Source organism: Anser anser (genome assembly GCF_964211835.1).
Source record: "Anser anser genome assembly, chromosome: 3".
NCBI lineage: Eukaryota > Metazoa > Chordata > Aves > Anseriformes > Anatidae > Anser > Anser anser.
Genome location: NC_139722.1, coordinates 10081301 through 10105776, shown reverse-complemented (window position 1 = coordinate 10105776; position 24476 = coordinate 10081301). Strand labels below are relative to the sequence as shown.

General features: G+C 48.3%; 1 protein-coding gene across 4 annotated transcripts in view; it reads right to left on the bottom strand.

The window, feature by feature from the left end:
* The window catches only part of HS1BP3 (HCLS1 binding protein 3), a 51205-nt gene extending 42664 nt beyond the window's left edge, over positions 1-8541 (bottom strand). Inside the window, exons 1-2 of one of the 4 annotated variants that reach the window (XR_014581292.1) lie at positions 4523-5464; positions 3704-3869 (exon numbers count right to left, since the gene is read on the bottom strand). Coding sequence is in view for 3 of the 4 variants with exons in the window: in XM_083828256.1 (XP_083684382.1) it covers positions 3704-3869; positions 4523-4665 (309 nt within the window). In the remaining variant the exon portion in view is untranslated. Of the gene's footprint in view, positions 1-3703; positions 3870-4522; positions 5465-6240; positions 8109-8243 lie in introns of those variants that run through there. The other 3 variants (XM_083828258.1, XM_083828257.1, XM_083828256.1) reach the window with 3 other exon arrangements.
* Positions 8542-24476: the final 15935 nt, after the last annotated feature.

Here is a 24476-nt window from a genome sequence, read left to right as displayed (position 1 = left end):
ACAAATGGCATTTTTTTTTAATTAAAAAATCCTTCCAGTTCCTAAGAACTTAGATCTGAAGGTCATGCCTGATGTGAATTTCTTCTTCTGTTAACGCTTCACAGACATTTCAATTTGAAATGCCACAGTCCCATTATGGCTGGGGAACAAAGGACTCGGGATTGCTCGAACACACCGTAAAAGCTAGTAACTCCACAAGCCAGATCTGAAGTCTTTTCGCTGCTTGTCTCATTTTGGCCATAGGTACATATTGCATCTTGATCCAGTGTGATCTAAATTGCAGCCCTGAGGTCAGAGTTAGCTGAGGGGATGCTTCTGTCCTGCTTGCCATCTTTTTCCAGGGGACACAGAGAAGTTTTTTGGGCAAGAAATACTGCACAATCACATCGCTGCCTGCAGCTGCTCAGAGCCTAATGCGCAGAAAGCCAGTTTCACTGCTGCCACCTAGAGCACGAGAGGGTAGAGGATGGTAACTTCAACTGGAAGCAGGCACAGAAGCAGATAGATCACAGATAAGGAAAATCAATTTTCAAGGGTAAGAAAGAGAGGAAGGAGGAGGAAGAAAAAGAAAGACAAAGGGTCTTAAAACACAGATCTGGCTCCTGGGGTAGCCAAAATTGGATTATCATACCTGGAGCCAATGAAAATCCCACCACACCTATCAGCCTTCTGTAACTTGTCATCTCAGCGTTGCAACACTGGCTTCTTCCTCCAACCTCTCAAATTTTATAGGTTCAACAATACCAAAAAAAGTTCCTTCTCCCACTCTGCTCACACAGTTAGGAAGGCAGAACAGATATACGGTTCTTTCTTTTTCCTCCTTCGGATGTCTCATCTCACCCTCCCTTGCTACGCAAATGTAGTGTTAGACCTGCTGCCCAGCGTAACCTCCTAAGTCAACTGGTTCTCTTGCACTTTGCCTGAAAATCCTCTGCGAAGGGCGCTTGGTTCTGGTTTGTGCTGGTACAACATGCAGCAGAATGGGACATCCTGCAGACACAAAGCACAATGGGTGCAATTCACCTCACCCGGCAGCCACAGGGTTGGGATTTACCTCCAGGTTAACACAACTGCTTATGTGCCTGTGAGGTGTCTCGGCTCTCACGACAGTGACACATAGTCAATACCTTTTGGAAAGACATGTCTGAAACTCATGCTCACCCAAAATATCTCAGGTAGGGGATTCAGCTGCCTAAGCACAACCAGCCAGTGGCAGATGGTGTACAGTCCCTTACCTCGTTCTACTCCAGGACAGTGCCACTGCCTTTATGTTCTGTGTCAAGTTGCATGGCCCTGTACAGACCTCTTAGATAATTCTAGGCTTCTCAAATGGTAACAACCATGCTTAATAAGCAAATTAAGTTTCTCCATGCCATAGATGCTCAGCTACATTGTTCTCAACGGTACTGTACTGACTGTGATGGGATCTTAGAAATCTGTGGTGACTGAGAAATCTTAGAAATGCTGACATCTAACCACAGAGAACAGACTGTTCTGCCTAAACACAGGCATTTCATGCCATCATGCTTTGGGATATCCAAGGTGGTGCATGGGGGGCACCCAAATATCACACAGGACTTATGGGTGGGAGACCCACAGCCTTCTGAAGGCTTTGTGAGAAAAAAAAACAGAGCATCTCAGATGGTCTTGACAGTAAACTGTGTGCAACTCAACTAAGCCTTAAGCCTTTTTAGCCTGGAGTTGAAGCCCCACACCCCAGATATAGAACATATAGATTGCCTTCCCTTAACAGTCAAAGAATAGAGGTATTTCCAGAGGATGACCCACCTCATCCCCTTCTCCCCACTGACCATAAAAGCAGTGACAGACTCGGATTAAAATATCTGATGTACAGAGAGGTAAGCTAGGGCAGGTGAATCCCTCTGTTCCTTCCAGTAACACGTACAGAAAAGACTCGCTGGAATGAATCGATGCAAAGCATCCATCCTCCAATCTCCCATCTCAGGGCTTTAAATTGCTCTCATGCACCAAACTATGTAATATATCAGACTTAGTCAGCTGAAAAAAAAGTATCTGATGAGATAAATGTTATTCCCATCAGGCTACACCGTGGTTTTCTTCTTCATAAAGAACGAAATGTCACGAAGTCTGACCAGAGAAGAAATCAGAAAGGTTTATTTCACTTGAGAAGAGCAGCTAAGTGCAGAAAATCCCCCTACTCAGAGAGAACAGACGTGGAAACGAACAATCTCAGCAAGCAGGGGCACCACAGTAGGAAGGCTGTTTCTTGTCTGTATAGAAGAGCTGATTTCAACTACTTTTTGTAAGTGAAGCAAAGTGTTAGATGGTAATTGGCCAGTTTAACACCTGAGGTTTAGTCAGGTTCTTTCTTCCACAGAGCTGCATGGAAATATTGCATAATACAAGCAGGCACTGCTGCAGAAAAATAGAAGATCCACATCACCTTCTCTTCTGCCTGTGCCTGGCCCTTCCCCTGTCCTACAACAAGCACTAACGTGTGCTGTGCAACTCACAGGCTCAAGAAACAGGTGTAAGTCAATACTAAACAACAACCCCCCAAATGCAGTTTTTAGCCAGGACCAGTTCCTCAGCTGGCATTACAGAACGGCCACATGACAACTGCCACTGGCACGAAGTAGGAAGCACTGCAAGAAAGGGAACAGGCATTTCCCCCTGGGACAGAAGGGAAGAACAGAGCAGCCTCTTACGCCAGCACTGCCTCCACCATAAGGCTATTGCCTAAGGACTGCACAAATGTCAGAGATCTGCTCCTCACTGTGCACTGTTTCACAAAATTGGTGTGTTTCTTTGCAAATCAGACTGTGTGCAAATCCATTTATCAGCTGTCTCCTAGTGAGCGTGAGTTACACTAGGGCTAATGGTCTACCAGGTAACCACACGCTCACATCACTCCAGCATTACAGGTATCGCCAAAACATCTGAGAAGTGCAGATGCTCATAGCACACAACAGGGTGCACGACCTCAGAGTCCCTTTATAGTGAATGGGCAGAGAAACACACTGTTTGGGTGTGATTCAGCAGACAGCTAAAGCAGATCCAAATAAATGTACCCTAAATAAACCTTTTTCCATCTACTCAGCAGACAGCCCAGGGTGAGACACCTCAAATGAACGCACACATGCTATAGATGAGATTCATTTCACCTGTTTTAAGTAATGTACTGTGTTTTCAAACCTTTGCAGGTATCAGGAAAAAGACAATCTGATTCACTTATGTTTTATATGGACACTTCCTTGTAAAACTCTCTTATTAAAGAGTTTAAAAACCAAGTCAAGCCTAATAGATTAATCTACTCCAAGGCTAATTCCTCCTATTGCTCCACATGACTCTGTTTCATTCATTGTAGATTTATTTCATGTTTCTGCACCAAGTCCCACTACTCATACATGTATCAGAGAAACTAATTTTGTAGCAGAACTTATAAAAAGCTCAGTTGGCTTCTATTTGTTGACCCATAACACAAAATGCCTTATAGGCAACAACAAACAGACAATGTTGCTTTGAGCTCCTGCAATAAAAAGTTCAATTAATAAATGTCCAATATTCCTATTGCAGAGGTACAGAGTGCATTACCCTATTAAGGACCTTGACACAAGGAGGCTGCAACAACAAAGTATCTGCTATATCAGAATCAAAATAATCAAAGAAGATTAAAAAAGCAAAAAACTCACAGCTAACATAGCACTGATTAAACATTTACCATAAACTGAACAACATCCTCAGGCTTGTGCTTTGCAGATTTGAAGGCAGCCAGTCGGGTAACAACGACGATGTGATACTCTACGTGGCCAGACATCATCTTCCCACGGATTTCCTGGTATTCTGGCACTGACAAATCCAGCCCCGTGTGTTTATTCTGAATTTGCCTAGGGAGAAAAATAAAATGCAGGCAGAGCTCAGGCATCGGCACAAAGACTTTTAAATGATACTCCCTGAGGATCCTGTTCAAAGTTCCAGAAAGTCAGTGCAAGGACTCCCATTTCTACAGGACCCAGGACAGACCCTACCCCAGCACTGTTTCTACACTGCAGGAATATAAATTTGCACAGACTTCACCCATTATAATATGAAACAATAAATATTGGTTTTGCATATTATTACAGTCTCCACGAATGCTGCCCTAACCCAGCAGAGCAGATGAGAAGATGCCAAGATCTCTGTCTCATTGTGATGTGCTCTGAAGCAAAGCTCTGTTCACTACAATTGAAGCCAAGCCCTATTCACCTCTCCTTTGTCTTAGGACATCCCAAAAGGGGCCAAAAAAAGGACTAAGGAACTTGCTTGGATGCAGGGACAACTTTATGTTTGTAAGAGCCATCCAAGGAACGAGATTAAAACTTGGAATAGAGAGATGTTGGAGCTGACTGCTGGGCCTGCCACGCCGTTTCCGTCTGAGTGCTCTCTGGATGCATCTCCTAAGTGCTTCCTTCCTACATGTGAGTGAACACTTTAAATGAAATTGGAAAACACATTTCTCTTCATTAAGCACTTTTACTGCTTTTTTTTTTTTTTTTTTAACCTTAGCAATCTGGGCAATGTCAAGTCCCATCTTCCCTGGACTCTGTGGATTGCAGAGGCGTCTTGTGGAATTCTTGCCTCTTTCGTTAGGAAGTTCAGATTCACTGACACGGAGCCCCTTTCACCTAAGGACACATTAGGCATATGAATTTAAAATACACCTTAAAGTGGTTTAAACAATCTAGTTTCAAAGACAGTTTTGAAAGGCTCCTCTCATCATGTCAAAACCTGACAGGTTCTTTTGAAACTTGAGTTTTCCCAAGAAGGCAACCTCTGAATCTTCAATGCAAAACTAAAGCTTTTTAAACAGAATATCTCAAGAGTTCTCCATAAATCAAACAGCAACAAGCACAGGCACAGGCTCAGTTTTTGATCCAATTCTCTTTGCGAGCCACATTTAAAACATTAGGGCTTTAACCACAGCTCTACTGTCACCAAGACTTTCTGCTAGGTACCTAAATGCCATTCTGGTTGCTCCAATGCAGTTCTCACCTCCTGCCAGCCAAGGACTTTTCTTTACACTAGCAGACAAAATTTTGTTCTCAGTTACAGGATGCAAACACAGAAGCAACAGCGCTTATGTGTAAATACACAGGTGTCTTTAGAGCCGCCTGGCTTGCACACAGCGGTCTGCCGAACCCTTAAATAACAGTCATTATCTGGAGTGTTGTCTCCTGCAGCGGCTGCCAAAATGCTGACTAAAAGGACACCTGTCAGTAAAATCACCTGGATCCGGATTTTTTTTTTTCTAATATATTTGCAGCACGGCAAATGCTCTCCAGATGTGCAGCTACTCAAAAGTCGTGACTGTAACTACAACAGCAAACAGGGCTGTTTACTGGTACTCAGAAGTGACTTATTTCTGTTAACGCAGCCACAGAGAGAGTATACGTGATAAATTAACCTGCTTTTCACTTCTGATAAAAATAAAAGAACAACCACCATCAAGCCAACCCTTCTGGATAGCCTTATTTAGCTTGAAACATCCCACGTACGGATGTACTGAGATGAGACAACAACTTCATTGTAAGAGTTGCTGCATCAGAGAGTTCCAATAATGTTAGGGAGTTAGCAAGCACCTTACCTACACCCAGGCTTTTTATTTCCAAGTTGTTAAAAGTCTCCGCTAAAATGACTGTAATGGGAAGCGATTAGAGGGAGGGGAAATAGCTACATTTTTGTTTGTTTGCTTTATGCCTTGTGATCGCTTTCATTATCATCTTTTGCACGAAGCATACCAGTATTACCTCCTTCCATGGCAACAGGATAATGTGTTTTTTAAATATAACAATGATTATAAACCAACAGATATCAGCAGGGAAGCTACAACAGGTATGACACAATATCCAAAGCACACTCTAATTCTTGTAATGCCTTGGTTTCAAAATAAGCAGCCCCCAGTGTTTTAATTCATTATATACTGTTACTGTTGTTATTTGAATGGGAGCAGCACCTAAAAAACAAGACAGAAATAGCTTCGCTGCATTTTTCACATCAAACACAATCATTTTTACACTGGTGGCCTTAAAGAAGAAACAAAAAAAGAAAGCTGGTTGTTAATAATATATTAATAATAATATATATGACACACAGGCTTATTGCTCCTACTCCTTGTTTAAATCTAGATGCACATATCTGTAAGTTACTTTTGTCGACGGTACAGATGGATCAGGGGGCACTTGGGCACATGGTTAACTTTCCTAACACAGATGACCTCACCTGACTACAATAAGAGCATTCATAGCAGTAACATTGTGCTTGCACAAGCAGATCATGGAGGAGCAGCACAGGACAGAGGAAGTGGATATTACATAAAGGTCAGCTGAGCAGGGCAGTTTCCGTGGTTCATGGAAGAATCACAGGTCTTCACCCTGTATTTTGAGTTGCATATAATGTAGAGGCTGTGTAGTTTAATTAATCTGCTTTCTGCGCTGAAAGGCCAAAATGTAGAAAAGGGAAAGAAGCCATTGCTAAGCAGGAAAGCAAATAAGGGATGTGAGTGGTGTGACCAGAGAAACTTCACTCCCCTGTGTATGTGCCAGGAAAGTGGACTCTGTACTTTGTCTTGACACAGCCAGCCCCTGCAGCAGCTCCAACAACCTCTCCTCCTTCCACGGAAGACCCCAAAGGGGACCAAAGTCTGACTACCCAGGTCAGAGCAAAAGGAGAAAAGACTTGACCACTTAGTTTCTGCACAAAATGAAGGCAAAATATCTGACACACATTAGCCAGCAAACATTTTTATTTCTCTGTATAGTCTAACTACACAGGTACAGATTATTATTTACTTGTATTACCATAGTAACTAGAAAACCTAACCCCAAACCCAAACCTGTGTATATAAAAAGAGTTTTAAAAGTTCACAACTATACAGCTATCTAATCTCACAAGATAGAAAATATATGCACTTGTTAAAGCCTTAAGCACACATATACATCTAATTTTATTACTGAAGGTATTGCAACATCAGTGGGACAATTTGCAAGTAAAGTCCCTTCACTGTAAAATAAATCCAGATGTTCAGATTTCCACCTTGCAGTCTAAAACCTAATATAAAGTCAGTCCTACAAAATGTGTATGTGAGTTAAGTCAGATCTGTTTGAAGGTTCAAGGGCAGTACTGCAAAGGCAGTCAGGCCCTGACACAGCAAAGTATTTAAGGATGAAAATCATGGCTTTGAAGTTGATGTGATTGAAATAGTTTCGACTTGTGTCCTAGGAGGTAGGTGCATGAGTCCAGACCGTGCTGAATCAGCACTTCTGCTCCTCGTGTTACATCTGATGGCCAACTGCTTTCATGTGGTCTGAAATACCTTTGGGGAAGGGGGAGGAGGGAACCTCTAGCATTGCTCTATAAAGGTTGCCACAAGCGTTTTCTTTGTGAGGCGCTGGATTGGCACATCTAGGGAAATACAGGCTTGAAAAATGTAATACAGCTCAAAACTGGGCTTCTACACCCACCTAGGGTACATTTGGTGCCTATGGCTAGAGCTCTGAGAATATGTGAAAACAGAATAAACTTATATTGCCCGTTCCTGGCCTGGTCTCAAGCCAGACCGACTCCCTGCGGCCTTTGGGGCATGGGTCTGGTGGTGGGGACATGATGGGATGGGTCAGGATGGGATGGGATGGGACAGGATGGGATGGGATGGGACGAGACGGGTGGGATGGGACGAGATGGGAAGGGAAGGGATGTGATGGGATGGGACGTGGTGCAGCCTCGCTCAGCTAGAGAGGTGTTTACAAAGCCAAGCCTAAACCTAGTCGTCAGGCAGCACATCCATTAATTCTGCCCCGAAAACACCCGAAAACACCACAAAGCTGGGGATCTGGGGGACCGCGTTAAGTCCCCCGCGGAGTCCCCACGGAAGGGCAGCGGCTCTCAGCTACCACAGCGGCCACCACGCATGGCGAACCAGACGCCAGCAGCACCTCTTCCGGCAGCAAAATGCCAAAAAAACTCGCGGAACTGCCCCAAACCCCGAGCGTCCCCGCTGCAAGGGACGCCGGCAGCCGCCTCCCTCGGCGTCCTCTCAGCGCCCACCGCGGGGTCCCCGCGATAGGGGGGGGGGGGGCCCATTCCCTTCCCTCCTTTCACCTTCTCTCCCCTTCCCGGCCCTTCCCTTCCCCTCCCGACCCTTCCCCGAGCCCTTCCCCGCCGAGGGCAGGCCGCAGCCGGCTGCTCGGTGGCGGCAGCTCCCGGCGAGCTGGTGCCGCCGCTACCTGGTGGTGACGAGCGCGGCGGGCGCCGGGCCGTGCTGCATGGCGCTGGCAGCCGCCCTCCTCCCGGGCCGGCCCCGGATCACAGGCCGGCGGCCAGGAGGCTGTCACGGGAACCCGCGGCGGATGTTTGCCGGAGGGCGGTTCTGGTGCAAAAGGAGTGCAGGGGAAGAAAGCTGGGAGGCGAAAAGGGCGGGCCCGTGCCGTAGTCGGCAGGATTCGAACCTGCGCGGGGAGACCCCAATGGATTTCTAGTCCATCGCCTTAACCACTCGGCCACGACTACACCGACGGCTCCGTTTTTTCTGAGTGAGGCCCCAGTAATTTTGTCTTGGCTTTTGGGGCCTGTTGGTGTGACTGAGCCAAAACGCCTCCCCTGCCCCTCGGTGACACCTCTGTGCTCTCTCCTGAAGCAGAAAGACGTTGTGTGCACTCCCCTGCTGTATCTGCAGGTTGGAAGGGACCTCACCTGCCCCAAGCCCTGCTGCTGCTCCACCAGTCCGCCCCACAGAGCCCGCTGCCCTTCACACCAAAACGCTGTCCGCATGAAGTCACTGAGTTCATGTGAAGATGGGCGCTTCAAAAACTGGGGCTATGGTCTGCAAACAGAAGTGACCTCTCAGCCCCAGCGTGCTTCTGGGTTCTACCTTTGACCTGGCAAGATGAGCACCATGTCTGCGTGTGCATGAGGAAGTCCTAACACAGCCCATTTTTGTGATTTCTTAGCAAGTCTCATCATAATGTGGCAGTTTTTATAACTGCTCAGCCAGTGTCAAAAGAATCACAGATCTGGAAGATAAATGTCTCAGTGTTGCTAACCTCTGAGGCTGTGAAAATAATCATTTGGCTTATCCATGACGTTAGGGTAGGGGCTTTAATCAGATGGTGACTGTGAAGGGTACATTTATGAGACAACCTCAGCATAAAAGCTGTACAGAAATCAAACCTGACAGGAGCAAACTCTGCAGGTAGAGCTGCCTGCTGGAGCTGAGCAACAGTATTGCCTTCTTCAGAACCAACATCCCTCGATATTTGGAGCTTGATGTCACAGAACCACAGAATGATCGAGGTTGGCAGTGCCCTCTGGGTCCATCTGGTCCAACCCCTGCTCCATGAGGGACACCCGGAGCAGGGTGCCCCGGACCACATCCAGGCAGCTTTTGAAGATCTCCAAGGAGGAGACTCCACAGCCTCTGAGCAACCTGTGCCAGTGCTCGGTCACCCTCATATAAAGAAAGTGTTTCTTCATGTTCAGAGGGGACCTCCTGTGTTCCAGTTTGTGCCCATTGCCTCTTATAAAAAAAAAAAACAACACTTCCATGTTGCTTTGGATGCTACATAGAAAATTTATTCCATTAAACTGTTTTGTTCTCTCTCTTTTTTTTTTTTTTTTTCCCCCTCTGTCAGAAAAGAGCCCATGGGTGAGTGTTGGTCAGACCCTGCATTCAGGCCATCGGGTACAGTGGCAGTGGGGCTCCTTCACACACCTGATCACCAACTGGAGACACGCAGGGGAAGGCTGGTGGGAGGACATGCAGCACATCTGAAAACCAAAATACCAATAACAGTGTAACATCACTAACAAAGTTATGATTTCCTACCATTATTAGACCTACCCTCCGCTGCTCCTCAGCCTCATGGATCTTTCTTGCCTCAGTTCACTTGTGTATGAGCAACGGAGAGAGGAAGAAACTCAACCTTCAGCGCTCCCTTCTTGGGGACTACTGGCTTTTTTCCAGCCTCTTAACTCTCCAGTATTGACTGGTTTGGTTGTTTTATTTTTATCCATTCAGATAACAGCTCCAAGCTGAAGAAGGTGCTCAGAGAAAAGGAGGCTGGTATGATGTTAGTCAAAGACCGCTAGAAAGTGAAGAAGAATGAACAGGAGACAAGTAATTAAGTTAATGGTTGAAGGAACTTCATTTGTGTTCAAGATGTATGAGGATTGGGAAGTGTCCATATGAGAGGAGCTCTTGCTGAAAGATCATCCTATCCTGAAAACTTAAATTAATAGCCCTCGACAACACAAGCATAATGGAGAAGGCAGGCTTTAAACAAAGAATTTAAGGAGAGAGACAGATAACCTTGGCAGCTGGTGTAGAAGTTTCATCACTTAAGCGGCTTTTTCAGTTTCATCATCATCGTTATAAAAAATATTTTGTCTGCCATTGTCTAAAAAAAAGGAAAATATTATGAGTTATTTTCAGAATTCAATAATCACATACCTAGTGTGCGTAATGTCAATTGCAATACAGTATCCTTATAAATCTCATGATTTTGGGATACCTTTTGAACATTTGGCTCAGTAATATGGTTCTTATCATCTCTGAGCACCCACTGTGTAACCACTTGATGGTCTGCATCCTGAGCTAACTTTCATGGGATAAAAACCTTCTTGCCTTCTTTTCATATTAAAGTAACTTAAGTTTCCACTGTATCTAGTGGTTTATCATGTCATGCTATGAAACAAGCACTATCTTGCATCAGCGCTCCTATGTCTGGCACTGGCAGGGCTCTCTCAGAGCAGAGGGCTCCTGGAGTCTCAGCAGTGGCTGATAAATGAATAGATACAATTTTTTTTTTTTTTCTCAACTCTTCACTAAATCCCTCTTAGGGACCAATTTTTATTTTTTTTTCTACTCTGTCTCCACAGCACCTATCTGCTTTTCTACTTGCTGATTACACACGCAGGAGTGGGTCCTACATGTGTTTCCTTCAGCACAAGGAGAATGCCCCATATACCAGGGACAGGGCTGGGATGTTACCCTGCACGTTGCGCATAAGCTTTTGTCTAAGGCGTCTGACGATGCATGCATCCCACAGCTCACGGAACAAACCTCTGCCCTGCAGTGTCAAACATCAAGAAGACCCTGTCCAAACCACCCTCCAAAACCCTGCTCCCAGACATCCAGCACGGCCCCATGGACACTGCAGACCCAATGCCACAGACAGCCAGGTGAGAGTGACTTCAGCTCAAGGAATGCGAGCATCAGTCACGTCTGCCTCTGGATTAATTTTTCTGTCCACTAGAGAGCACTCAAATACAACCAATAAACCACGGAGAGGTTGCTGGTGCTAACTGCAGTCCCCTCCCTGGGTCTCACCCTTTGGGACCCAGCTGTCCAGCTCCTGTCCAGCAGCACCTACCTGCGCTGACAATCCCAGTGACACCAGTCTAACCCTCAGCTCATGACTCTGAGACCAGTTACCTCGAGATTTTCACTAGAGCTGAAGCCAGACGGTGATAGGACTGCATTTGCACTCAGGGTTGACATTTGTATTTATTTTTCATACACAGTTTTACTCCCCTAAGGAGATTTCAAAACAGAACCCAGAGGAGTTTTCAGTCACATGCCTCAACCCCAAGAGGGCTGTGGGGTGAAGAAGGGGGAGAAGAAAGAAACACAAAGGTTAAAAATCAGCAGCCCACAGCTGCTGTTCCCTGAGACCTTTCCCTATAACAGCACAGTGCATTGTTTTTTGTTGTTGTTGTTTCTGCCAGACTACAGATCATTCTCCATCCACTGGGCTGGGACAGGACAGGCAAGGAGCTACAGAGAGAACTGATAGAGAAACAGCAGCCACCCCTCCCCAGCGCCCAGAAAAGGATACAGTCCCATCTGCTCTCTTTTGCAGGACTTAACTCAAAAGCTTTCCCCTCTACCCTCGCTGTGGTGACCTGAAAAATACATGAAGGAAGTTTGCAAGGACTTGGGCAAGCTCAGATGGCTTGGGGGCTGGCAGGTGGCTGCCAAGTTCATGCTATGACACCTGTGAGCTGGCTAACAAGCAGCTCCCGGTCTGTTTGAGGACCCATTTGGTGAGGCAAGGGGAAACCCCAGGCAGCCAGGAGCAGCTGTAGCACAGAGTCCCAGACCCGAGAGGTGCAGGGGATGATTCTCCCTGTCCCCTCAGCTCTGGCTGGGACAAAGCACGTTTGCACCAAGGAGCCTTTTGCCACATGTGCCGGAAACCATCTTCCACAGGCTCCAGGCTCCCACAAAGGGTTAAGGTGAGGACGGAAAACCTCCCAAAGCCTGTTAAAATACTGAGTGATTTGTGGCCGGTGTCTGTTCATTCAGCTCAACGCAAAGGGGCTGTAGCCCTATGGCTTAATCCCTCCTTGCTCTTCCAGAGGGCAGGGGAGGTGGGGGTCTCCACTGGGGCAGGGGGCAACCCCATGAACCCCTCCTAGGGTCACATCCATCTGCCCGCTGACCGCAGCCCTGTCTGGGTGTGATTCTTGGCAGCTTTTGGGTTCGTTCTGCATCTCCCCATAGCTAGCAGGCGAGCCGCAGTGAGTTTATAAACCCCGGGGGAACTGTCCACCAAATTTTGGATCCCTGGCAAAGCACACTGCTTGTAATCATGGATGTGGGGAAATCAGAGCCCTGCTTAGGGTATAGTAAACAAAACTGGGGGGAGAAAGGACAGGGGAACATATTTAAAAACAAAATAAATTGGCGATGAGAACACAGTTTAAAACTGAAATGAAACCTTTCCCAGCCTAGATCGTGTTGGGAGAAATACAATACTGAAATACTGAAATACAATACTGAAAAGGGCTGCACCGGGGTAATAGGATTCCAGTGAGATGCCCAGTCACTTTATCATTTCTACCGCTATTTGTTTTCAAACGACAATTACAGAACCCAGATGTGAACCACTGGTAGATTTTATATTAAGGCTGGGGTGCTCTGTGAGTTTCAAAGGGAGCTGAAATACCAGATTTAAAGTTCACTCTTGTTATATGATGTGGTAAGGCTGTTGATAGCCTGTCAAGGCAGCCTTTTAATCTACACACCTCCTAGACTTGGGATAGATTTATTCTGGGGAGAAGGGAGGAGATTTATATTGCTGGTCTTCATTATGCCTCATGCTTTTCCCCCCTTCTAACAGTTAACCTGTAATATGATGAGCCACATGTCAGGAATAATCGAGTAGAAACCATAGGTAATCCCTGCTGAAAGATAACCTGGATCTTGCCCTGATGCAGCCTTGGAATTAAAATTCCCTGTCTCTGAAATTTGGAGGTCTTCAGTAAACCACGGATAAATTTCCTGGTAGACAGTGAGGAAGAAAATATGTTACCCTGGTTTGCCTCAGTTTAGAACAAAACAAAACAAAAGAAAATATAACAAAGCCTTACAATACAGAAGATTGTCTATGTTATTAAAAATATATATACAATAGATACAAACAGTATAGTTTTTTATTTGTTTGTTTGTTTTTCTCCTTTCTCTCTTATTTATTTATTTATTTATTTTTCCTGAAGACAGTTTCAGGTAGTTGAGTCTATGTAGTTGCAATGAAAAGGGTATTTCCCCAGATCAAGGAAAGGTGAAGGTGCAATCAGTAGTTGTACACATTTCCAGGTAGACTCCCAGATATATTGCTTTCATGTTTTTCATGTACATCTTTACCACACACTTGACCTATGCTGTTGACCGAGGACTTTACCTTGTTTTCTGTCACTCCCACCATGTAAGCTCTGGAGGTGTTTATATCTATGCTAATTTATTTGGCTGGAGATGAGCCCAGTCTCTTAGCTTTGGTGCTCACTGTGGTTACTCATCACCCCTGTGAAGCGTGGAGATGACTCTCTTTGTGAAGATCCTGCCTGCAGGAGGGGGAAAAGGTTGAGGTTCATGAAGACCTCGATTCCTCTGCTGGCACAGTTTCAGCCATTTGGGTTAGAGCTGGCCACAAATTTCATTCCTGGATTTCTTTTTAAAATTATAAAATCTTCCATGGGCACTGTGGGAACAATTCCTCCATTTTACAAGTGATTCTGGGCCTACCTGAAATTCTCCCAAATGGAAAAATTTCAGCTTTTTGAGCTAGCAAGAAAAAGAGAAGGGTATGGGAAATGAGAAGGCATTAACATGTTATTCTTCAGCATCTCTTCCTAAAATAGGTGTATGCAATTGCTTTGTTGGTCTGTTGCTTCACATATCTGTCAGCCTGTCTGTCTGCTTTCCACATAAAAATGTCATAATAACCTGATGGTCAATTTTAACCAACTATAACAGAAGAGGAGATAGAATCATAGAATGGTTTGGGTTCAAAGGGACCTAAAAGATCACCCAGTTCCACCCTCCCTGCCATGGGCAGGGACACCTCCCACCAGACCAGGTTGTCCAAGGCCCCATCCAGCCTGGCCTTGAACACCTCCAGGGATGGGGCATCCACAGCTTCTCTGGACAACCAGTTCCAGTGTCTCACCACCCTCACTAAAGAATTTCTTCCTTATATCTAATCTAAATCTACCCTCTTTTAGTTAAAAGCCATTCCTTCTTGTCCTATCACTCCACCCCCTGACAAGGAGTCCCTCCCCAGCTTTCCTGTAGCCCCCTTTAGGCACTGGAAGGACGCTGTAAGGTCTCCCTGGGGCCTTCTCTCCAGGCTGAACAACCCCAACTCCCTCAGCCTGGCTTCATAAGAGAGGTGCTCCAGCCCTCTGATCATCCTTGTGGCCCTCCTCTGGACTCACTCTAATACTTCCATGTCCTTCTTGTGCTGGGGGTCCCAGAGCTGAGCTCAGTGCTCCTGGTGGGGTCTCACAAGGGCAGAGCAGGGGGGGACAATCACCTCCCTCGCCCTGCCAGCCACGCTGCTTTTGATGCAGCCCAGGATATGGCTGGCTTCATGGGCTGCAAGCACACATTGTCGGCTCATGTTGAGCTTCTCATCAACCACCACCCCCAGGTCCTTCTCCTCAGGGCTGCTCTCAGTCCATTCTCCACCCAGCCTGTGTTTGTCCCTGGGATTGCCCCGGCCCAGATGCAGGGCCTTGCACTTGGCCCTGTTGAACCTCATGAGGCTCACACAGGCCCACCTCTCAAGCCTGTCCAGGTCCCTCTGGATGGCATCCCTTCCCTCCAGCGTGTTGACCACACCATACAGCTTGATGTTGTCAGCATAGTTTCCAGGAGAATCTGCTCCATGATCTTACCAGGCACAAAAGTGAGACTGACTGGCTTGTAGTTCCCTAGGCCCTTTTCCCTTTTTAAAAGTGGGGATTATCTTTCCCCTCTCCCAGTCAGCAGGAACTTCACTAGACTGCCACAACGTCTCAAATATGATAGTTTAGTGGCTTAGCAACTACATCCACCAGTTCCTTCAGGAACGATGGATGTATCTCATCAAGTCGTATAGACCTGTGCACTTTCAGGTTCCTTAGATGGTCTCAGACCTGATCTTCTCCCACACTGGGTGTTTCATTATTCTTCCAGTCCCTGCCTTTGCCTTGTGGAGCCCAGGCCTTGTGGCTGGTGCTCTTGTCAGTGAAGACTGAGGCAAAAAAGTCATTGAGTACATCAGCCTTCTCCATATTTCAGGTGACCAGTTCTCCTATTTCCTTCTGGAGAGGGCCTACAGTTCCCCTACTCTTCTTTTTATCACTCATGTACCTGTAGAAGAGATGGCTGGACAGCTTTTAGCTCCTCCAACTATTGTAAAAATTTGGTGGCTGGATGAAAGGTTGGCATTTGCGCCCTATCGGGGGAAAGACTGAAGCATAAACTCTGAAGAAAATTGTCAGGTTTGGCTCATCAGTAGGTCAGTTGCTTTTTGTGTTCTTCCAATGTGGAGGAAGTACAAAGGAAGCAAAATACACGTTTATAAACTGAGTTACATTAGTTCTGCCGCTAATTAACTTGGCAGATGCTAGGAGAAATTACAGTGACCAACCATTTCTGGTGGCAGCAAGCCAGGATGGAATCACCCAACAGTTCAAGGAGATGTCTCTGTCTCATAGTGCAACCAGTGCAACCTACCAGCCTCTTCCTCTGTGCTGATCTCGTAGACTTGCTTTGTAGTTGATGGAGATAAGGGTGTTTCTGGGAAGAGATTTCTGGAAGAACTGTGACCTGCTTCAGGTGCTCACCTCAAGATGTGATGATTTGTGCCCTAAAAGTGCCTATTTTTATCCAGTGGCTATAGAGGGCATGCGGATGGTGTACATCTCAATTTACAGTGTATGTGTAGGCAATTGAATGAGGCCAAAAAGGTAGAAATTCATGACCTTAAAAGTAGGGTCCTCATGAGCCCTCATTAAATGATGGCACCTCATGGTGCCCTCATTAAATATATATGTATCTATCACAGTAATTGAAAATCAAGTCAGTACAATCTCTGTGGCTAAGAGAGCAATACAGTTGATGAGTGTCTAGCAAATCTCACACTTACGTTGTAGATCTGCAATTGAAATGAATCCACCCTACTTGCTTCCTTAACCCACTCCTTCAAAACTGCAACTACTAAACTAAGACAATATGGGTGTTGGAGATTTTATAGAAATAGATGATGGTCCTTCAGAAAGATAGGGGAAAATACGACTCTAGAGATGTATGTAACCATTTGTGCTACTATGGCGCAGCATACACTTCTGACATTTTTCTTTTGAGCTAAGTTTTCAGCTGCCCATAATGCAAGGAGAAGCAACCACCACCTGGTGAGAGAAACAGTCAAACTGAGAAGAATGGAAGTGAAGTTTCCTTGAGAGACCATGTTATTCTAGCTGGTCCTACAGCCATATGTATCTAATCCCTTGTCACAGGACTCGAGCCTCTGCTGAAAGCAGGCACCTAGGTGTTCAAAGACACAACTACAAAACCAGGATGGTGAATGCTACCAAAGCATTACACACTCAGGTGAACTGGTCTGGGCCGTGCTGATCTGGAGAGTTGAAAGGGAGATGCAGGAGTCATGGTCAAGTGATCATGGAAGGTGCTCTTCCTTCCCCAGACTCCTTCAGGAACATCAGGAACAGTGCAAAGCTGAAAATTAACCTATAGTTTTTCCTTAATCTTTCACCCAAGCTGCCTGCAGCAGCAGGCCAAGACCCATTACCAGAGAGATGGAGAAGCTAAAATGGGAGTTAATGTTGTTGTCCCATGGTCCTGGCCAGAGGTGGCTTATTATATCCATCTGTAGGGGAGTGCTCTTTGTTGCCCTCCCAGCTAACTTCTCAGCTTCCCACCAAATACCGAAGGTCTGGACCTTGCTATCTTCAAAAGAAAGCACTGGTTATCAGATATGCAAGGCTCAATCCAGCCTCGCTGGAATAAAGTTTTAAAAGAATGAAGGCAAGAGTTTGCACTGGAAAGAGCTGGATTTCCAACACAGAAGCTCATCAGCTACCCTGCTTTGGCCTCCGGCATCTCCAGGGCATCATTTGCACAAGTAAATCCGACAATGCCAGAGAGCAAGGACTGACACTGCTGTCAGCACTGTGACGTTGGTAAAAGGATCCCTGGCACATTTTCAACCTAGGACTCTGCTGAGCAGTTCCTGGGGCAATTCAGTCGTTAACACAGGCCAGGGCTCATTCCCACCCAACAGCTTGTGCGTGGTCATCAGGCTTGGAGGCTGGGAGAGTTTAGTCATATGGACGTGGGCTGGTCCACAGCAATTGACCTTGGTGCCAAAGACTGGTCGTACAAACGTTTAATTTGCTTGTATAGATGTAGCCGAAGCGGCTAGTTCTGCTTCCACAATTGCGTCCACCTGGAGAACTCACGGGAAGACTTAACAGTCTGTACATTTACAGCCTGTCCTACACATACTGTACAGCCCTCACTGTACAGAGTAAAGACTTGAGAAGATTCAGAGCTGGATTCACTTGCAGTTTCCAAATCACTAAATCAGCAAGGCCCAGGAAGACCTTAAGTCTCTTTGTGTCTTTGGTTCTTATTAAAACAGCCAGCCCAGACTTAATCCACACTGCAGGGTGAGGTGCTGCAGGAAGGATATGGGCAGAATTTAACACCTCCTTGTTCCAGGAGCAAAGCACTTGTTAGCAAACCAGTAGCTGCCTGCCAGACAATTATTTCATTTCATTTCATGCAACCACATCAAATCATTTCCAGCTGCTCTTTCATTGTGGATACAGAGCGAGGAGCACAGAATGGCATATTTTGATTTACTGACCTGGTGGGACCAATGTGTAAATGACGGAAATAGCCAGAACTCCCAGTACACTACTGACATGACCCACAAGCAGTGATGTGGTCTTGAAGGATTTCTTCTATACCAGGAAGATGTATCACATGTATTTTTTCTGCTAAATTCTGATGATCATATCATATGGGAACATGTTTTGTTCAGGTGCTTAAATAGGCACCTGGGGTTGTTCTGCAGGCTGCAAGGCACCCGAGACATCCACATGGTGCTGGCAGAGAAGGCAGAAGATGTAGGGCAGACCAACTCTTTCCTGAGAGCAGCTGCAGATCTGCCAGCACCCAGGGAGTCTCACGAGTAAGCATCCGAGATGGCGTCAGGTGCCTGGGCCTGCACGTGAGTGTTGGTGGGTAGGAGCAGGCGGGATGGCAAGGCAAACTGAGCGTGTTGCCTGCATCAAATAAATAAGGCAGAAATGTATGTTACCTATACACTAAAGTCAGCACAGCCCACGCCAGCTTGTAGGCTCTGCAAGGAGCTGTAGGTATGCAGCCAGGACCATGTGCCATCGTACCGCGTTAGCAGAGAGAGGTCTTTGCTAATAGGATCCCACCCTGTAACGGGCATCCCACCCTCTAATAGGATTTGGCATCCCACCCTGCAACGGGCCGGTGTGGTTTTGCACAGGCTGTGCCTGCCCAGGAGCCTTCAGCTTCAGTGGGAGCACAAAACGGGCAGGGGCTGTGGGATTTAGTGCATTGCACCTACCTCTTCTTAATACCTGTACTGGGCAAAGATACATGGATGAAAAGCTTGTTTACGGTAAAGTTGTGTGAAGCTTGTATAGTAAGGCTGTGTAAAGGTCCCTTTGTTGTGATTTCAAATATATATATATATTATAACCTTGTATATATAATATATATTATATTGTTATGTATTTATTATGTATATATTACATATTTATATTACGTGTGTATAATATTATTATGTATTTATTAACTTGGGGGCTTTTTGAGACAGAGATGGGACAATGCAGAGGTAAAGATGCTGATCCTGCAACTGACAGTGACATTGGTGGTAGGGGGATGGCTGGACCAGATGATCTTGGATGTCTCTTCCAACCTTAAGGATTCTCCGATTCTATCACCTGGGCACGTCTGGGCTCCACCACGGCTCGCTGCTATAAATCCCTTGGCCGGGAGGTGGTGCTCCTGCCCCGGGAGATGTCCCTCGCTGCCAGCCCGGAGCTTTCCCCCTGCTCCGGTCCCCCCGCAGCAAGCCCCAGCTCCGTGGGCTGCGTGGGGATGGTCCTCTGGGAGGGGTTCTCCTCCTCTGCTCTGCTCGAGAGGCCCCGGAGTTGGTGTGGTGGTAAAAAGGAGCCTTCTGAGCTCCTCCGTTTGCTCTGTGGGGTCTTTCAGGGGAGAGGCATCTCTCCTAAGCAGCGCCCCAGCCAAAGCTGCGTGGTGTGGGACACAGCACAGGCCACCGGGCAAGGACACACAGCTCTGGTGAGGAGGAAGAAAGGAGAGGAGCGGGGGTGGTGTGTCTGGCCACAGCGGGGAGCTCCTCTCCCTGGGGGGTTAGAGCTGGGGGCAGTGGTCTGAGCCTGCAGTGGCTGAGAGAGCAAAGGGCTTGGGTCTGGCAGACAGGGCTGCGGCACGGACAAAGCCTGCTGGAGCTGGGGAGATGGTGGTGGAGGGCTGTGTACGGTGCTTCCTTAGGCTCCCTCGGTGCCCACAGGAAAGCCCTGCTCCAGACTGGCCTCCCCTTTGGGACCAGCCGGTACCCTCTAGCTGCAGGAGAGCATTTCTCCTGGTGGCACCTCACACGGGGCAGGTGGGGATGGGGAGGCAGCGGAGGTGGCTCTGTGCGGGAAGAGCAAAACCTCTGTGGCAGCTCCCTCGGCTGGGCTCCTCCGTTAACACTGTAGGAACCATGTCTGGAGGGCTTGCTGTCCCGCCAGCAGCTATAAGTGGGAGGAAGGTGAATAATCAGACCGAGAAAAAAGCCCAGATGAAGAGAGGTGAGTCCCAGCCACGTGCCAGCCTGGGCTACCTCTGTACCCATGACCCAGCAGCTGTGGTCTGGGGCACTGGTAAGCGATCTGCTGGCTTGGCGCTCTTCAAAAACAAATGGGCTTTTAAAAAATTGACCGGGCTCTCCACTGCATTTTGGCTTGCTGTCTTCAAGTGGCTTATGCCAGACCCTGCTGGCCAGCTGCTGAACACGACAGGTTTCCCCAAGGGGAATGAAAAGCCTAATCCAAGGAGAGTTTTTTTTTTTTTTTTTTTTTTTTTTTTTTTTCCCAGGAGGGCTGAGCTCTCAGCATGGCGTTTCCACATCTCCTGTCCCTTACCTACAGCACAGCATGCAAGTAGAAAGTGCTGCGAGACAAGCATGGCTTCACACATCCAGATCGCAGTGATGTGAGGTCTCGGGCCTGAGGGAAAGCAGCCCTACGGGGTTTGGAATCCTGATGTTACACGCATTGCCTTCTTACCTTGATTTGCCTTATCTTCCCTGCCTATCACTGTGCAGACAATCAGAAAATAATAAATAAATAAATAAATAAATCAGCTTGGCTTCGGTTTCCGTAAGTTTTGAAAAGACTTGCTAGGAGGTTTGGAAAGCAAATGATGCTGACTCTTGGTTACCTGCTGAGCTGGCCCTGCCGGCACTTGCAGCCCTCTCATTATAAGACATTTCTTAAGTGAAGCCACAAGAGGTTTCTTGCACGGTCGCTACATGAAAACATATTCTTCCAAATACCCACAAGCGTCAGTACTGTGACTGCTGGAAACTTGCTCAAGACTTGAAAATTTGGTGGAGCCCCGCTGGGCTTGGCTGGTGGAAACGGCCACAAACACCTCCGACTGTGAGGCGCGGAGGAATTTTGTCACTGCAGTTTATTTTTGTTCTATCAAACCGTGCCAATGACAGGAAAGGTGACACATGGCTCTGTGGCTGTGCCACCAGGTTCATGGTTACTCTTCGAGGATGTCTTTTGTGCCTCCGTCTCCTCCTCTGAGAATTCACTTTCCACGGCTGGTGGGGTGTTTGCCCTCCTGGTTCGACCAAGTATCTCCCTCTTCCCTCTGGTGAGGAGCACCTGCAGGGTAGCCCCCCCTGTGCCAGTGCCAGTCCCAAAAAGGGGGTGCAGCTGTGGCAGGAGAGTCCACCCCAGCCAGGACTCAGCCCTGCGGCATAGAAGCAAACTGGGGATCTGCTTCACATGCAAAGGCCCCCTGACCACCATGGGGGATGGAGAGGGTCTAGCAGGAGCACCCCTTCCTTCCGAAAAACCCAACCAGTGTCTGGGAAAGGAAGGGAGAGACCGTGGTATGATGTAGGACCTCTCCCTGGCACACAAACCTTGGCTTCGTGTTATTAGGGACAGGTTCTTGGGGAAACAGGCGAGGAAAATGCAGCCCTTTATCTTCACCTTAGGTTCCGGTTCATTTAATGTTACGAATAGTGCAGTGGGACATCTCAGGGCTGTGTTTTTCAGTCCGTGCTGGAGTTACCTGGAGGATTTGTAAGAGTAAAGAAGGGGTGGAGCAAGGAAGCAGGGCTGGAGCCAGCCTCACCACCTTGGTAGAGGGCCACCGTGGGCCGGGGAACGTCGCTGTGCCTGCAGCAATGGGGGCGCCCTCGGGAGGAGCGGGTCTCTGCCGGTGGAGTCAAGCGGACGTCGAATCTCCCGTGGTTATACGGGTGTTTTTTCTGCATAAACTTGCTAATTGAGTTGTAAAATAAAACTCCGGCCTTTCCTCTCCAATTTCTGCTGCTGCAGCAGCGTGCTAATTTGGTTTTGGAAGGGGGCTGGTAGAAGGTGGCCCTTTGCCAGCGTGAAATTGTGCGCGGCAGAGAGAGGGGGGAGCGGGGAAGGGCTGGGGCAGGAGCTGGGGCTGCACCGTGTGGGACCGGGGCACTTCGGGGACCTCCTGCAGCTGGGCTGGTGCAAATTCATGCCCAAAAGGGTTTAGAAGAAGCTGTGATGGAGAACAGATGGGAAGATCAATGCTCATGCACCTCCGTAGATGTTGGGTGGTGGAATGGAAGGGCTGAGGGATGCACAGCAGGGCAGGATTTGCCCCTTGGGCTCTGCGTGCCCACGTGTGTGTCACCTGGGGCTGTGTGGGTGTCTGTGTGCCTGTGTTCGTGCCTTCGGATGGGATCTGGAGGTGGGAACCCAGCAGCACGTGGGGGGGACTGGCGCTGAACAGAGGTGCTGGTCTGGGGCTGAAAAAGCCTCAGGGGAGAGAGAAAACTCAGGCTCTCCACTGAGTCAATAGATATTTTATTTTTTTTATAATGATAGGTGGGAAAAATGCAGTCATGGTTCCAATCCCCTTGAATTTGGAGGAGCTGGGGGTTCCTCACGAGTGACAGACATTATTTTTGTACCTTTCACCATTGCCCATGAAATGGTCTGGACGAGAGGAATCCAGGCAGGAGGCTCCAGAATTCGTTGCAAGAAGCCCTGATGGACATGCCGGGTATTTTCTAAAGCTCAGCAGTCCTTCTCCTCCCTTCCTTCCGTCCTTCCCCTGACCCTTTCACTTGACCATGACACTTTCCCCGAACAAACCCAGGGAGAGGGAGCCCCCACGTGGGGCATGGTCCGTGGGTATGGGGCCACCGGTGAAGGTGGGGAAGGTTTAGGGTTAGGGATGGGAGGTGTGGGACAGGATGGGGCTTTTCCACCTTCACGTCTTTGGGGTGGGATTTAACAAGGGGTGAAACGCAGAAGAAAAGCAGGCAGTGAAGGCTTCAGCCTGCCCTTCCTCTGCCTCCTGCCCCAGCCAGGTGAGGGCTCCTGGCGGTCACAAATTGCTGGGCAAGTGGTGACGATTGTGCAGATTGGACAAAGCGTGCAAAAGTAAAGCGCGGAAGCCACGCAAACATCATGCAAACACCACTGAAGCCATGCGAATGCCACGCGGGCGTTGTGCAAGCCGTGTCGGGCGTGCAGACGGCGAGCAAAGACCGTGCAAGTGTGCGAGGCGTGCAAACCGGGACGTCGTCCCGGGAGCTCCGGCGGCTCCTCGCCGCTACGTGCACGGACGGAGCAAATCCGCCGGTTGGCATTAGAAACCCGCTGGTGATCCCGCGACCAAAGCACCTGTAAAACCCCAGCCGAAAGAAATGCGAGAGGCCGGAGTGACAACGCTCGTGAGAAGCGATTGTTTGGGGGGGGGGGGGGGGGGGGGAGAGGAAAAACGCCGTGTTTGTTTTGGCGAAACACCTACATTCCTTCCAATAAATCATCACAGCGCTTGTTTTTGTATTTGCGGAGAAATCGCAACAGACATAACCAGGGACTTAAGAGACTTGAAATAACATCCTAGTAAATACCCCACATTGTTATTTTAATCGAGATCCAAGGAAACATCTGAATTTTACCAAGGAAACCCTCCGTGTGAGGGAAAACATCAGCCCGCAGCCCGGCCGGGCTTTGTTTTGCTGTGGGCTCGGTGTCCCGGGGCGGGCAGAGGGTCCCCGGGGCCACCGGTGTCCGGGTCCCCCGGCTGGGGTCTGCATCCCCAGCACTGCGGGATGAAAACCCCTGCCCCGAAGTGCTCGGGGACTGGGGTTGGGGATTGGGGTTGGGATTGGTGTAGGGATTGGGGTTGGGGTAGGGATTGGGGTTGGGGTTGGGATTGGGGTTAGGGTTAGGGTTGGGGTTGGGGTTGGGGTTGGGGTTGGGGTTGGGATTGGGGTTAGGGTTAGGGTTAGGGTTGGGGTTGGGGTTGGGATTGGAATTGGGATTGGGGTTGGGGTTAGGGTAGGCATTGGGGTTGGGGTTGGGGTTAGGGTTAGGGTAGGTATTGGGGTTGGGATTGGGGTTAGGGTTGGGGGGTGCCCCTACCCAAATGGCGGAAGGGGAGGCATGGGTGTCCCTTCCAGCCTGGCACCGAGGGCTGCCCTCCAAAGCAAGTGCTGGAGGTGTCCCCTCCCCACAACAAGGTGCCCCCACCCCAAATAACTCTCACCCTGCATCACGCGGGTCCCACCTCCGTTCCGTTACCCCCTCCACCAACACGCTTAGGGTCTCCCCCACCACACACAAACCCCATTTTCTCATCCATCCCAAATCGGGCTTCCCCCCCCCTTCCCCCCCCCCCCCCCCCCCCGATCCCCCTTTCTCCCCATAACCCCTCCGAGCACTTAGCGACTCCCCCTACCCCATTTAGGAACCACGTCGGGGGGGAGGGGGGGGAGGCTCACCTGCGGACAAAGACGGGGATGGGGGGGGGGGGAGAAAGGGAGGGGGGCGGAGGATTTGGGGCGGGGGGGGGGGGCCGGAGGATTTGGGGCGGGGGCGGCGCC